At 43.8% G+C, this 14,505-nt stretch overlaps 1 protein-coding gene across 4 annotated transcripts in view; it reads right to left on the reverse strand.

Moving 5' to 3' along the window:
* The window catches only part of plxna1b (plexin A1b), a 185,459-nt gene that overhangs the window by 47,313 nt on the left and 123,641 nt on the right, over positions 1–14,505 (reverse strand). For all 4 annotated transcript variants that reach the window (XM_084542773.1, XM_084542771.1, XM_084542772.1 and 1 more), the window contains exons 10-11: positions 13,720–13,920; positions 820–916 (exon numbers count right to left, since the gene is read on the reverse strand). In XM_084542773.1, the coding sequence (XP_084398899.1) occupies positions 820–916; positions 13,720–13,920 (298 nt within the window). The remainder of the gene's footprint in view (positions 1–819; positions 917–13,719; positions 13,921–14,505) is intronic.

Here is a 14,505-nt window from a genome sequence, read left to right on the forward strand (position 1 = left end):
TACTTTAAATGAGCCTTAATATTGAAAGATTAGCACCACGTCTCTTAATCCGACTGAAAATTTCATTTAACAGTACCATAAATGGCCTTTTGCACAGTCCTTGATGGATGAGTTTTGCCTCGAGTTTATACTTGATGTACAATCTAGATCTTGACACGTGATTTAATCGAACGGCCTTATTACTTTCCAAAATACACACACTGAACATCCCAAATGTTGTTCAATAGATTCAAATTTAATACATTCAGGGCAGAAAAGACACAGTGCCATGGATCATTCTGACGCCGGCTGCTACCCATTATCAATGACTAAACAGCCCCATGTGATAAATCCTGCCTTGACAGACATAATTATTAGTCAATATATGCATTAGTGAATACAAATGGCCAAAGGTAGAGCATGTGTGCTCTCTGTTAGTGGTGAGAGTGTAAACGTTAAGGCTTTTGAGCACATTCCTAGTGTCGCAGTGTTTAGTGTCCTAACACAAGGGTAAGGTTTGAACATCTCACAGACCAGATGAGAAGTATGAACTAGCTGAGGAATTCTGGTCACAACATATAAGCTTTAATATGCATGTTGGATATTTATATTTTATATCAGCCATGACTCTAACTTAATATTACATTACAGCATAGCTTCAGAAAGACGACTGGTTATAGAGTTTTGAATTAGGTTCACAGGGTTGAACAGATGATGCAGATAAGGAATATAACGATTTATAAATACTTGAAAAGTCCATGCCTCCCCAGTGATTCTTCATGCAAGCTGAATTCATAAAACAAATAAGGGCCGTCAGTGTAAGACACCACAATAACTCACCTTTAATGTTGTAGGGGTTGTCGATGACAAAGTTTCCGTTCCACACTACTGACAGATCCACTGGCAAGTCGCTGATGTCGTTTCCTTCATAATTATACTGAAATATAAAACAACAAAGACAAGATTAGCATTCATTGCCATTTTTCCTCACACCAATAACACCGCAAGACACATCCAATCAATATGAAATAAGTGAAAGAGAGGGGAAAAAAATCAGCCAATACTAAAAGCAAACTCAGTTCGGCTCGCGGCTGGTAGTAATGTCATACCCTGCGGCGCTCACACAGTTGAAGGGCTATAAAAATGAATGATGAGAGACGGGCTATATTGTGATTTTTACACGCGGCACATCCGCTGCTGCCTGGCAGAGCGCAGAGTTGATTAAGAGATTGGAATCCCCCTCACCGTATGACTCATTCCATCCCAGTGATGAATGAAAAGCGTAATATATCTCCAACAATAATATTCTCATCTCATTTCATTTTTGCATCCTGAACTAATAAGAGTTGAAATGTAATTGACTCGTCGTTGGCATAATCAGTTTTATGGAATTGCTTTAAATGAGACAACAAGCTTCAGAAGCGGAGATGTGGTGGTGGAGTGTTAGCTGAATGGGAAACAGAGAAAGAGATCCTGCGAGATCACTCCCGACCGCCGAGCAAATAAATTATCAACCACGATTATCACCGGCAAATAAAATGACGCTTTAAAAGTTACATCGCCAACAGTATCCCCCCCCTCATGCACAGAGCAGCCGAACACTGAGCTAAACACATCTGAACATACTCATTTATCGAGACGCTCACATCCCAATCTGAGACACACTCTGCATTATCAACTACTCCATTCATTAGCTGTCTTGATGCAACATACCAGAGCTGCTAGAAAGAAAGAGATCACATATTCTCTGCAGCCATGAAGGGGTGATGACTGGTGGACTTTAGATATGACCTAATGCCTCTGTCAGTCTAAGGGTGCCCAGTCACTTTCACTACCAGTGGTATGGTCACTATCTTCACTGGCCTCGGGGTGAGAGATAGCAGGACTATTCTTCTCTAGTGGAGTGGCGATAAAATCCAATGTGAAAGCCCCAAGCCCGAGGCTAAGGGGCCCTCACAGATTGAATCTAGCTACAACTTCGCCACTATGCGATATCACCCACTCCACTGTGATACTGTGAGATTTATCTCGACATCTGTAATAATAGTGAATCTGAATGTATTTGAGGGGGGAAAGGACCGAGAAATGTGCACGGAGACGATAAGAAAATGAAAGGACACCCCAATGTCACAATGCATGAATGGCTGATTAATTTCTTCTTCACTTTTGTGACTGGATGGTACACATTTAGTGGGCCCTGAAGGCAGAGATGCTGATATTCAAATAGGGAAAGATGTCTCCATGTATCTCAGGAGAAGTGCGAGATTATTTTATGGGGGGAATTCTTTCAAAATGGGTTTTCCGGCCCATTTTTGTGCTGTGATGTATTTAGCAGCCATAAAAAACAAAGAAGAAACTTTGACCTCTGAGTAACATCACCTGGAGGCTTGCCAACAGCAAACTATCTGGTTGAGACTTTACTGCTGCATTATAGCAGAAAGCTAATACTATAAGTTCATTGACAGTGGGGCTCATTTAAAAAAGAGAAAAGAAAACTGAGTGTAACAAGCACTGGTGCTTCACAAGTGAAGATAAAGTGCAGAAAGACAAATATGACCAACGATTGTTAAAAGACTTTAAACAGTTTGGGATGGGTGATTGGAAGCGTGGTGGAGCAGAGAAAACAGAAGATGGTGAAAATGACGGCGAGAAAGTGAGCTGGGAGCAGATAATACAAGAGCATGGGTGAAGGAGAAATAGTGAGGGCAAGATGGATAGAGAGAGGTGATTGTGTGTTATTCTGTGGACACCATTCATTTACACATGGAATAAGAGGCCGGGGCCGAGCTATAAGCGCCTGAGCCGGTGGGGGCTAAAGTGAAATTGGCATTTTCAATTTGTTCTCTGACATGTCTGCCTTGGTCCTTTCACACATTCCTCTGCCTCTCCTCCTCTCGCAATCCTCCTTCCCACCCCCTCCTTTTCCTCTTTCTCTCCCTCTCATTACTCCTTCCCCATACCTCTGTACAAGCCCCTTCCCTATCAATCTCAGCCTGTGCCTCAGTCCCCTCCCCAAAAACGCCCACAGTCAAACAAGGAAATATGAAGCAGATTCCTTTATCGCATATACCAAACATCTCCAGAGCAACACATGTGCACGCTGTTCTATAAATATGCATCCTGCACACAGGACAGTTTCCAGAGACGGATGCCAACACATTCATCAAAGACCGATCGCGCAGTCTATACAGGAAATAAAAAATGATAAATAAAAACACATGCAAACACAGGAAGATAAGACACTCACAAAACAACACGCCAGTTATTATTTCTGTCCCTTGAAGTCTGAGCATATGAACTTCTTCAATCTTTCCCTCCCTCCTTCCTTTCCTCACCACCAAGAGACCACCCAGTCTGCCTGGGAACAAGAGCACTCCTTCACTGCTAAAGATGGTGAGAGTGAGTATCAGGATGCGGGACAATGGGAGAGAAGAAAACGAAGAGAAAGCGAAGTGCACAGGGAGACTGAACTTCAAACATGCGGACAGAGTGAAAAATAATAGGAGAATGGCAGGTGGAGATAAGTGTAAACTGACAGAAGAGATAAAACTGACACCAAAAGCAAGTGGGACAAAGATGGCGAGCAAGTGTGAAGCCGGAAGAAGAGGAAGAAAAAAGATGGGTGTTATCCAGCCAGGGCCAGCTTTCGTCTTTTGGCAATTGTTCAAGCCGGTGAAGGTGTTTGAATCTTAACAACTGGTCTCTTGACGGTCCATCTTGCTGGCACTAAGCAGCAGGTGGCTTGCTAATGTTCACACACTGCCTCACTACAACCCGACTAAGTGGCTCAACGCAAAACAGCAGCAATAAACTTCCATTAAGCTACATTTTAAAAAAACACTGAATCAAGTGACTGCACATTAGGAGAAATGGTTGCAAATTGTTTTAGTTGGCCGAGATGACCAAACTAAAACTGGGCGGGCTCATATATAGAATTTTGGACAGGAGGACAAGCAAGCTAGCTGCATGCGGAGGAACACCGGAGACTGAAGAAATGTAAAACTAGAACGCTAAAATTAGAAATTAAATATTCATTGAGGTTTAATTGTCAACTAATTAACAAAGTTGTTCAACTTGTTCAAAATAAATAAATGGCTGCTGTGTGCTACTCTAATTTTTCTCACATTGGGGGCTTGAATTTCTTTCATAGCCAATTCATTAAAGGAAAAATCCTTCAGTACAGAACAGCAGGACTTGGCAGTAGTTTACTGCCAAATACATGACGCAGTTATGTCTGTATCCATATCTGTAATTCCTTTACTACATCTTCTTGTGCTATGCTCTTACTTCCCCTCAGGACAGAACACTAGCTATGATGAAGGGCGAGGGGTCAAGCTACCTATCGCTTCCATTCCTGCCTCCCTGCTGACCAGCAAATCAGAATACGACTTCATACCCCTCTGAATCACATGGTCAATTTAGCGACTCAAGTGGCCCTCTTAACCCTGCTTTACAATCTGACGAGTCGTCTCTGAAACCCTGCAGCGCGCACACACGCGCACGCACACACACACACACAAACACTGGAGGTGTGGTGGTGCTGACAGCTGAAACAATAAAACTGGCTGCCCTCTACTCTTTTTTATTCCATGTTACAGGTAAGTCTGCGTTTGCACATCCATCCTCTAAGGGGGGTCATGTTGAGAGAGGGGGAACTGGAGTCTGCTTGAGTGTGCACCTTCACTCAACAAAAACATGAATATTTGCTGAGGGAGAAGTGTGTATGCACATGCATGTGTGTTTAATGGGCAGCAGAGGGGGTGAGGGAGGCATAGGGAAAGCGAGGTTATGATCCCAAACTCATCACCTCTCATTGCACCAAAGCCTTATTAAACTTTCATACTGAACCAGCACTGTTGCAAAATCCACAATTCGCGGAATACACGCATGCACCTTGTACTGGCTTTACTCACTACACAGTAAATTCCAATATGAAAATGCAAACACTAAGGAGGTTACTCCGAGAAAGGTCAGAATTTGCATGTGTAGAGGGAAGAGAGAAATGTCAACAGTGCAACAAAATCACAACGAGCTATATTCTGTGATTAAATCACAAAATCAGGCACGGTGTAGAGTGAAAGGTGAGAGCAGAAATCACAGTATCTAGAATCACCGACATGAGGAGATGTGGGAGACCCTTGCAAAATCACGTTTTGCAAATCTTTAAAGAACACAAAGGCACAGAAAGATCTGCACTTCAGAAAGAAACAGACTATGTTCACCCCTGCCATTAGTAAAGTGTGTGACGGCTGATCGGCATCCAGCCACATTCTTTTAGCAGTGTGAACACAATGCTTCCAGGGGCACACCGACAACCCACTGCCTACTTAATATACATCCTATATGTAAACAGAGTTTGCCTCATTTACTACTGCGCTACAGTTTCACATCTCAGTTACAAAAAATATGCAATCACAAAACAAAGAGGTGGATTTAGCCCTGTGCAAAGTGCTTGAACACCTAAGGGATAAACAACAATTGTGCTATTCTGGAGGATGGGATACCAGAACAGGCAAAAGCACCGTTCAATTGTGATCGGATCACATGAGTTAATGCCGGGTGTGAACAGCACCACAGAAACAGAAAACAAGAGAAGGCACCAAAACGGAGACTAAATTATTTGAAAAGAAAGAGAGAATGCGATAAATCAATTTAGAAAAAGTGAGAAATAACAAAAGTGCCAAGTTCTCGCAAGCTGGACCTCTGAAAAATGAAAGAACTAGATGGATGGAGGAGGGCTGAAGATGGAGGGAAGGAAAAGGCAGGTATGAAGTTGCAACATGTACCTTCTGGGTCACAGCTTGAAAATTAGTCATTGTGAAGCTGTGTGTAAGCTGGACAGCTACAAATATCAAACTTGCCTCAGGCAAATCCATACCTGGGACCGGAAACGTTCCCGTCTTCCCAGCGTTCTGACAGTAATGGCCGCAGTTATCAAAAAGCTGAACCTGACACTTATCTCTAAATCATTATACGTGAAAAATATGTCACACTGGAGGAGACAGAAGGAAAGTAGAGGACACCGACTCAATGTTGGTCCGTGTGAAATATGTTTTGTTATCCTAGATAAGGTCAGCATACAGTGCACTGCACGTCCAAGACTAGAAGTATACACCGCCATACTCTGTATTTACACACGTACACACACAACTTCCAGGCAGATATGGCTTCCTAATCAAGGATCAAGTGGTAATCCTTCCTATAGCTTAGTGTGTGTGTGTATGTGTGTGTGTGTGTGTACTGTCTGTGTGAGGTCAGGCGCCGTGGAATCAGCCCGCTGCTCATAATAGCGGCCTGTTAGCCAGTGCTAATCGCTAATGCTAACAGGATTGGAGCAAGGCCGGACCCAGTTACCCGGCTTATCTCTGGCACAGACACACACACACACACACACACACACACACACACACACACACACACACACACACACACACACACACACACACACATACACCCACACACACACACACACACACACACATATATATGTGCGTACACGCCTGCACACATTCTCCTCCATTGATGGAAGGAAAACGAGAGGAGAGAGAGGGTAGGGGGAGAAAAATGCTGGCTTGAGGAAAAAAAAAATAACGCTGCCACAGTCAATGTTTCTCATTTTTCAGCCCACGCATTAAGCTAGTGTAAGCTTACTAGACCTCTCCCTGGACAAAAGGCTGATTTTAGGTGGTTTGCAGAAATGGCCATATTTTCAATGTCGTCACCCTTTTTCCTCCTCTGTTAACTTAATGCCATTCTTCCGGGGGCCATTCTCTCCTCGCTATCTCGGGAGCTCTGCCCTATAACTCTCATTTAATAACAGCACCTAACTGTAGACCAGATTGTACTTTTCACTCATCACACAGCTGCAGTGATTTGCCATCACTGAAGAAGCACGGTTAATCTTACAGCATATATAGTATGTGAGCCAGAGAACTGGCAACTGAGAGACACAAACTACCTACATGTGACTTTATAGTACAACATGATGGGATTTAAAACTTTACTCCCGTCATTTCCACACCTGGCAATAGAAGTTTCATAGTGTTTTGCCAGGAAATGTTACTATAGATGCTCATGCTAACTGTATGTCTCTCTATTACAAGCAGTGGGTATAGTACACTAGAAAGATGAGACCGATTAGAGATCCATCAATTTCTAGCATCTGCTTTGAATTTTAGCATCACATTAATACTTAGGTGCATTGATTGCATGGCCGCATTTTGTTCAAACGTGTTTTCTTTTTAGAGCAATACGTAGTCTAATAAAGGTTTCTCATTCATTCATTTATCAATTTACTTTATTGTAGCATACACCAGTGAAGAAATTTAAGGTGTTCTACATGTCCTACCACGACTCAGGTGTATGAAAAAGAGAATAGCCACAAATGTGGTCTGATAGAAATGTGGAGGTCTCCCCTCCAGTTCAACCACCTTATCATTTGCTTATATGCATACACCGATCAGCCACAACATTATGACCACTGACAGGAGAAGTAAATAACATCGACCATCTTGAAACAGTTTAATGATCTACTGAGAAACTTCTGGACCTGGTACTCATGTGGATGTTACTTAGACACGTACCACCCACCTAGACCAGACCAGGCACCCCCACCCCATAGCAGTGACACTCCTTGATGGCAGCAGCCATCCCCAGCAGGATGCAGCCTGACACAGCCTGAAATGGGTTAGGAACATCTCAAAAAACATGAAGAACAGCACAAGGTGTTGACCTGGCCTCCAAATTCACTACATCCCAAACTGATTAAGTATCTGTGGGATGATGCACAGAGGCCCCTCCCCTCAACCCATAGGACCCAAAGGCCCCCACTAACAATATTCTGTTGCCAGACACCACAGGACACCCTCAGAAGGCCCATGTCCATTCTCAGATGAGTCGCAATGGTTTTGGAGGCACAAGAGATTAGGAAGGTGGTTTTAATGTTATGCCTGATCGATGTATACAATTATATAGAAATGAAAGGTGCAGCACTGTTATGAGACAAGGACTAAGTAGAGTAAAGGTTACAAGTTGCAAAAATGCAGGGAGAGAGAGACAGAAATGAGAAAGAGATACAGCCAGCGGGGTAGAGGACGGGGTGGAGAAGTTGGCATATGCTGATAGCTGTGCAGGAATTAATTCTTATTTATCCAGGACAGAAGTGTGGGAGTTCTGCTCTTCACCTGTCAGAGAGGGAGGAGAGGCAGTGAAACAATGACGAGATTGAGATGAAGAGGAAGGCGGAAGCGGTGAAGGAAGAATAGGGAGATCCAGAAAAAAAAGAGGGCAGTGTTGGAGAGTGGAGACATGCACATGCAAACGAAGGGCACACAAATTTCCTCCTTTACTTTAAGATGCTTCAGTAGAAAGTGGAGCAGTCAGTGTAAACAGACACAAGACCTTACCTAATAAATGGGCATATTTGCATGAACACACAAAAATCATGAAACCTGACTGACTTCTCGTTTGCCCATCACACACTACACATGAACTCATTTACATTCTATGAATAAGTAAATAAATAAGGTATATGAACAAACAGAATTAGCATTTCTTAACTGAATTTTGAAGTACTTGTTAAATACTACATGAGACTGAACGTGGTCGTACCCCACAGTGATGTCTGAGCTGTCACGTGACAAAGGAACAATGACTAGTTTTTAATCTCCAGCTTTTCACAGTAAACTCCTGTGAGTTTCCTTTGCTCCTTCAGTCCTTCTCGATGCAGTCCACACACACACACACACACACACACACACACACACACACAGACACACACGCAGCCTGAAGGCCAATTAAAAGTGTGTCAGTGTGCACCGCGGCTGAAAACAGTGGCAGGTCTAGTGTTTATATCTCATTAAGCTGTGCTTGGCCATGCCATGCCAGGCTGTACCATGCTCTGCTGCACCTACTCTCCACCGAGCAGCACCGAGGCCCTCATTAGCCTCCTCTCTGCCATCTTTAGCGTGGTGTACGGGTGAATTTGTGTGAATGCTGTAATGTATTTAAAAGTTTGAATTTTTGGTTTGTACAGTCAGTTACTAACATCAAAAGCCCCCCCCCCCCAAAAAAAGTCAGGGGAGTGACATTTGTAACATCAGAACTGTGCTTCATCTTTCTCTCTCTCATACTGTGTGTGACACCATTAGACCAGTGTGCTTTGTGTTAACCGCTCTCCCTGCAGACATGTTTGGCCTCCTCTCTAGACCTCTGTTTGCTCAGCCTATGCATCCATCCATTCATCTATTTATCCATCTTTCTTGTCTGCCATCCGTCTCTCATTTCCCATCGGAAGCGAGCAGATTAGCTGTCCTCTCCTCTCCAAAATCTCTGTCTCGTTGCGCTGTTCTCCGCTCCCTCCTCCTCCTCATCTATCTTTCACACCGCTCTCTCTTTCTCCTGGTATCTCCACCTTAAAACCCCCTTGCCTTTTTGTCCCCCTTTCCTCCCCCTGCTCACCTCTTTTCCTTTACCCCAGCACAATCTTCTCCAAATCATTTTTTTCCCTTTCTTTCTGTCTTTCTTTCTTCTGCGGTCTTCCCGTCCGTGCATGTGAGTGTGCGGAGTACTGGTCTCCGCTGCCCGACTGCAATTCATCATCATTTTATCTTCCTTAATTGGATGCCATCAGGACCCCTGATACTTCGCATCTCAACTTTAACAAACAGCTGCTCTCGACACACACACAAACGAACGGCACACAGTCACACACCCTATCCCAAACTAGATTTTCTCCTCCCGCCCGCATGTCTGCTTTTTTTCCCCCCACTGGTGAAGGAGTGGGAGAAAGAGGGTGATGGAGTGGCCGAGTGGTTTATCAGACGGAAGGTAATGGTGTAAGGCCTGCGCTGATATTATCTGTCCTCTCGTTCCTGCCCTCCAGGGAGAAACAAGAAAGAAGGATAAAGGGAGAGTAGGGAAATGGAGACACGGAGTACAAATGCACAAAAAGCTACGAACACAGGGAGATAAAGTACCAGACAGGAAAAAGTCTCGAACAGTTTGAGTCTTCTCTCTCAACCTTGTCCTTGAAACGATGTCCAGTTGTGCTCCATCAGCCTCTCTGACCCACGACTGTGGTCGTGTGTGTGCGAGAGCATTGTTTGGACATGTGTTTGTTCACTCCCATGACCCCTTTGGCACTCTCGGCACAACTTCCCAGCCCTCGGCTCAGCATCTTATTGACCTTTGCACCTCAACCGCAGTCTCTGATTGGACCACACACACCAGGAAGCTGCCTGGACCGGGGTCAGAAAACCGGAAGGCACCAACGTAGACACCAGCTTGTTGTTTTGGTCGCTGCTGACCGGAGTTAACTGCTACCATAAGGCCTAGCGGATGGCTCCGTATGTGTCAGTAGTAATGTGGGTTTGTTTGGCACTAAGAAATAAGAAGAGGAATTTTTTTTCCTCCCTTCTTACAAAATGATCAGCGTTTTTCTCAAATTAACTTGCCACTGGACCTCGAACAATCTGCCACTTCAGCAACTTACACAGGTTCCAGAAAATAGTTTGGCTAAGTACCCAACTTCAAAAGTGAGAAATTCAAAGTGTGTGACAAATCATTCCTTTCACAATAGAAATGTTAGGAAGGTTCGGCACAGCAAAATGTTAGTGCTTTGGGCAGTTTGAAATCCTTACCCTAAACGTGTCATTCTTTAAAGTCTTAACACACTGAACATAAAGTGGCCTTTTCCTTTTATGTCTCTGCTTGCAAAAGCAAACCCTTTTCCAATACTGCATTCTTTCTCAGGTCTTATGATCTGCTTGCTCTTTCCCCTTTGGGATCAGTTGGTATGTTCAGTAACCCTATACAGAAAGACATAGCAGCAATATTTTCTCCCATGCACAGATATGGATAGTCAATACTCAACAAGGTTAGTATGGAGCTGAAGTTACACTATCATATATCATGTGTGTCACATATACAGTAGGTTATTGACAGCCTCCTGTTAGGGGATACCATGTGAGAAATTTGAGTTATTATAGTCACTGTAAAAGCCGTGAAGTATGGGAAAGTTTAAACATGATCCGACTGTGGATGTCCTGAATATCCTGTGGATAGTCATCTTCGTTTCAGATAGTGCCATGATATTGTATGAAAGAATGGAGAATGAGTTTTGGCCTCAGGAGGGACTTTTGAGCTGATTTTCTCTCTCTCTCTCACACCCTCTCATCTCATTCTCTCCCTCCGTTCTTTTCAATATCACTCTCCCTCTCACTTTTCTCCATTCATCGCACCTGAAATTGTCTACTACGCTCCAGTTTTCCAAGTCGCTTCCTCTCACCTTCATTTTGGCCATTTTCATTGCTCTATTGCTCGAGTGTTACCTCTCTTTACATCAGTTCCACCTTTAATCTCTCCCCTTTCCTGAACTCCTCTACATTATCCTTTTCCCTGATTCCTCTCATTTTCCTTTATCGGAATTCCCAACACAGCTCCCTCGTCTCTGCCCTTGTCCTCACCTTTCCTGAGTAAATGCGTGTCAGTTCGACACTGCGGTTTGAGATGCACTTATGTGTATCTCAACCACAAAGCTAAGCTGTGGATGAGCCCCCTCTGTGTCTATCACATTGATTAGCAGGCCTAATGCCGCCGACAAGCAGTCTTCTTTCGGCGGTCTCGCGGAAGCGCACATCCAAACAACACACCCATACAGTACGCAGCTATCCTGGGCTCTATAGCCTTAGGCATACTGAATGATGCACATGTGCACACACACGCACAGACACTGATTAACCCCCGATCCTCATAGCTGTGTGCCTAAAAACCGAGGCAGCAGTGTGTACACAGCATAACAGATGAAGTCTATTTCTACTGCAGAATCATGCATGATTCATTGAGTTGGTGCTCAACACTTTCAAAGTAAGAACAAACATGGAGGAGCTCCTGTAAAAACTAGAGATATGAAGGTCTATAAATGGATAAACTAATATTTAAGACCCCTTTCTTCTGAAATACTGCTGCAGAGCTATAATAAGACTATCATCCTAATAATTCATGACATATAATTAAACTCATAATCTCCAGCGTGCATGAATCATGCCTTAATGGTAAGTTCATGCAGCTGGCGCCTTTTTCATCCGCAGAATCTAAATACGGATGCACGCTGACTCGATGCACGCGCTACATCGATATCTGACCACGCAGTCGAGATGCCACTGCTAATTGCTAACAAGGGCTAAGCGTTGACAGCCCAAGGCTAATTACGGCTAGCATGTCTGCTCTGTGGACATCAAATGAAGGAATTCAGCTTTTGGCTGGGGCAAGACTTTGCTGCTGATTAACACTGGCCTTGCAGCAACAATAAACAGTCAATAAAAAGACATCTCTGTGGAGAGACATCCCCATCACTAGATAATGAGCCCTGCATTCACAAACAACTGGACAGCTTGTGCCAACACCTGAAGACGCCCGTCGATACAGACAGAAGGGAATACTGTGTTACAGCTAAACACCGCTGGTGTGTTGATAATATCTATAGGTCTGCATAAACCTCTGGCAAGTTTTAAAATATTGACAGGCAGTAGAGTGCTGAAGCTCATTAGCCAGAAAATGACAATTTCTAGATGATTCCACATTATCTGAAAATGGCACATGTTGTCTTCGATATAGACGTGTCAGTGTGACAGGTGCAACACCCGCATCCACGACAAAATTAACAGCAACATCTCATCTTATATCTTAAGATATAACCGACAGAGGCAAGTGGCAGAAGTGAACTTAGATGAGAAAGATGGAATGAGGAGAGAAGGAAAGAGGAAAGTGTGACCGACGGAGGGAGGAGGGAAGGCAGAGAGAAAGATGAGCTCCACAGGCAGATAGAAGAAGGGAGAGGGAGAGGTATAGAGTCGAGGTGTAAACATGATCAATCCGCTCCCAACTAGGTTCAGAGACAGACTTCCTCTTCACATTTTCAGCCTCAGTGAAGCGCAACGCTAGCTACCTCTTATCTGTCATGCTAGTTTGAAGCCTCGCAAACACACGTACACACGTGCAGACAAATACACAACCATTTATCAACACACAGAGCAGACATGGAGCCACATGCACAAACATCCCTGCCTACCCGCAATCCTTCTACACAAATTCTTGTTAAAAACTCACGCTTAAAAAAAAAAATAAAAAATCTTCTGAGAGCACATTAATCTGACACAAAACTACAGCTGGCTGAGACACCTTCATACACGGACCATATAATTTAAATGATGTTCAACACAAACCATGATAATCTGTTATAGTTTAGACCATCATACAGTCTGGGAAAGGCCTTATCATATATCCGAGTCCTAATTCAAATGTGAACATTTGCCGTCAGTATCAGTTTGCTAACTATCAGTTCAATGTGACATACCAGCATTGGGTCATTTATCTACATTGAAGTCGAGCCAGTGTCCAAGTGGTGCGAGGCGATCTATCAGGACGACGAGGATATTAGTGTCCAGAATGGTCATTAGTTGTAGGAGGCCATTATTTAACCCTGGCCGAGTCAATGTGCTCTCTGGGATCATGATTTAGTTACCTAGTTGCATTGATTAGATCAAGAGTAATAGTGCTAAATTCTAATTTGTGATCTTGTTCGTACCCTATACAGGCCTGTCAAGGTCTGAGATAAAATGCTATCCATCACATTTTTCTTCACCAGGTGTAAGCATCGTTTTTCCTTACAATGACTCAAGATCTCATCAACAGTGCTAACATTTCACTGAACATTCCCACATTCCAGCTCTTCTTACTGACCGCTGTTTTCTGGCACTGGATGGAGGAGCTGTTGAAGCGCAGCGCGGGGACGTTGTGTGTCTCCCCCTGGATGTGAAAGACGCACTCGTAGTTCCTCTGTCCGGACTGCGGCTGGGGCAGGTTCTTGGCGGCTAAGGTGATCGGCTTGGTCACGCCAACCGGAATGTATATCTGGGTCGACGGCAGAATCTGAGGGCAATCCTGCGGGGGAAAAAAAGACGAAACTTAACTTTTATCCCAGATGGAGAAGAAAGAGAGCGAGGCTGTTCAACACAGTCAGAGGAGCAAGCAAACAAACGAGCAGCGAGATATGAGAAGGGGTGATGAAATAGATCGTTTGTTTGTTGCTAACAGCTGAATAGCATGAAAGCTGTGGGTTACATAGTGTATTTGACTTTTTGCCAAATCTCCCATAACACACTCAAGTCTGAGGATCACTGATGCATTGTTCACGTGTTGCCGGCTTGTGCAAGACTCCCACTGGCTTTCTTCAGATTTAAAAGCTGCAAAACAACATTTGAGTAAGATAGCTTTTGATGCATAGTTCATAAAATATTATCTAAAAAATAAAACTATTCACATCACAACAGTGCTGCATTGTTATGGCAGGAGGACAGACCCCAGTGTATTGTGTCCATGCGTGGAATGAGTAATAAGCTTGTGAACTTTGCGTTTGCCTGCTCTTTTGAGTGTGTGTGTGTGTGTGTGTGTGTGTGTGTGTGTGTGTGTGTGTGTGTGTGTGTCTGTGTGCACATTTTTCACTGATACTGGCCAGAGCTGAGCCTT

This window comes from Chelon labrosus (genome assembly GCF_963514085.1).
Source record: "Chelon labrosus genome assembly, chromosome: 4".
Lineage (NCBI taxonomy): Eukaryota > Metazoa > Chordata > Actinopteri > Mugiliformes > Mugilidae > Chelon > Chelon labrosus.